General features: G+C 40.3%; 1 protein-coding gene across 1 annotated transcript in view; it reads right to left on the bottom strand.

The window, feature by feature from the left end:
- Positions 1 to 2,129, bottom strand: part of Dennd6a (DENN domain containing 6A) — a 57,444-nt gene that overhangs the window by 28,222 nt on the left and 27,093 nt on the right. The window contains exon 10 of the mRNA XM_023715722.1: positions 748 to 847. Coding sequence (XP_023571490.1) covers positions 748 to 847 — 100 coding nt within the window. The remainder of the gene's footprint in view (positions 1 to 747; positions 848 to 2,129) is intronic.

Genomic DNA, 2,129 nt, shown 5'->3' with positions numbered 1-2,129 from the left:
AAAACAAAAAAAAAAAACCAGACCAGAATCTCATGACCCAACTACCTCAGTGAAGATTCAGGAATGTCTAGTGAGGAAGGTCTGAGGTATTATGAAATTGTCATCTAGGTTAACCAAACTTCAACCTCAGAATCCATTTACTCGCTTAATAAACATCTATTAAACTCCTATCATGAGCAAGATACTGCCTGTTTTTTTCTCCAGGAAAGCTCAACCTTTCCACCACTTCTTTAATCAGTATCTGTGTCATATGATATATATTTGCTTTGAAATCTACCCAAGAATTTTTTTTTCTTTTTTGGCGGAACCAGGGATTGAACTCAGGCTTCCTAGGCAAGTGCTTATTCCACTGAGCTATTTTCCCAGCCCTACCCAAGAATTTTTTGACAACTCTGGGAGAATTCTAGCAAGTTTTATTTACAGCAGTACTGGATGTTCCTGTTTCATTTCACACACACACACACACACACACACACACACACACACACACACAAAATGTTCAAATTTTTGAGGATTTGTTTTGATGTTCATAATACTGGAGGGACATCTCTTGGTGAGAAAACATTATCATCATATAAGAATCTACATATTTGGTGGGAAATTAAACCCTTCTCCAAAGGTTTTTATTTAAATTGCCTCAAAGAAAGTTTCCAACAACTTAAAAAGTAACCAAGGATAAAAACAAAGTGGAAGAAATAAAACTGTTCAGCCACATTACACGTGAAAAACAGTACCCTGAGTTTATACTTTACCTGCAGGTTTAAGGTCTCCTATTCGAATAATGTGTGGCCAGTGCTGAAGTGTTTTAGCAAAAAAAGGGTTCGTTACTCCTAATATGACTGAAGGCCTATAAAAACAAAACATACATTTTAAAGGTGAGAAAAAAATGAATGTTAAATTAGAGAAGAACAATTTCAATTTCTTTTGAGTGAATATTATCTTTTCCTTTATTCAGTGTACTACATATCAAAAACAATATCAGGCAACATACTTAGCAATAAACTGACAAAGATGAAAAGACAGAATCTTTGCAACAGCACATGCAAAGAATAGCCCACATAACCAATTATGATGCCAAAAATTAAGACACTGCAGGTGGATAAAATGCACTGTAATCACCAAGGAAAATCCAAGGTCTGCAGAGGATTACAGGACAGCTTCCCCAAAGAGTTGATGCTTATGTAAAGACATGAAAGGTGACCAAGAGTTTCCTGCTAAGGCAGGGGCAATGCAGAACAAGCACCGTGTATCCCAGAAGAGGTGCCACTGAGTCCACACACAGAATGGCAGGCACATGGTGCAGCATCTTGGAGTACAAACCAGGAAGCATGAACAGTCAGAATAAGAGTGGATGGGCAGAACCACGTTCACAGGCTCAGAAACTTCGCTGTCATCTCACAAGCCAAGAGAAGCTAGTACAGAGCCAAGTGGAGGCAGCATGGATGAGAAGGATGTCCTACAAGAGGAGAGGAATTGGAGGAAAGCCGCAGCAGACACGACGAAGACTAGGACACAAGACACGGAAGGGAACTATTCAGATCTTAGGAGATAATGAGATCATTCAGGATTTAAATTTATAAATTTGGTTAGAATTTGTCTTTTTGAGACAGGGTCTCGCTATGCAGTTCAGGCTGGCCTTTGGCTCATTTTGTAGCCCAGGCTGGCCTGGAACTCGCAACAATACTTCTGCCTCAGCCTCCCAAGTGCTAGGATTACAACCGTGCATCACCACATCTGGCAATTTCTTAAGAATTTGATATGGGGCTTGTTAAGAAGATGTGACAACTTAAATTTCTGACAACTCAGTAAAAACTGGTACCAAAGGAAGAGGTACAAAATTAGAGGAAAAAAGATTTTAAAAATTCAGATTGAACACATTTAGTTTAAAATATATTAAGGGCCAGTGAGATAGCTCAGTGGACTAAGCGCCTGGCTAGGCAAGCACAGGGACTGGGGTTTGATCCTCAGCACCACATGCCACAACCCTCCAACTCCAGTGCTGAGCTAGCCACCAAGACCAGGCATGGCGGCACATGCACGTCTGTAATCCCAGTGCTGGGCAGGCTGAAAACAGTAGGATCGCTATGAGTCCAAGCTGTGTAGTAAGGCCCTATACCAAATACATTAAA

The sequence above is a fragment of the Octodon degus genome, unplaced genomic scaffold, assembly GCF_000260255.1.
Source record: "Octodon degus isolate 3935 unplaced genomic scaffold, OctDeg1.0 scaffold00043, whole genome shotgun sequence".
Lineage (NCBI taxonomy): Eukaryota > Metazoa > Chordata > Mammalia > Rodentia > Octodontidae > Octodon > Octodon degus.
The sequence above is the reverse complement of the archived record's forward strand: the minus strand, read 5'-3'. Positions and strand labels throughout refer to the sequence as shown.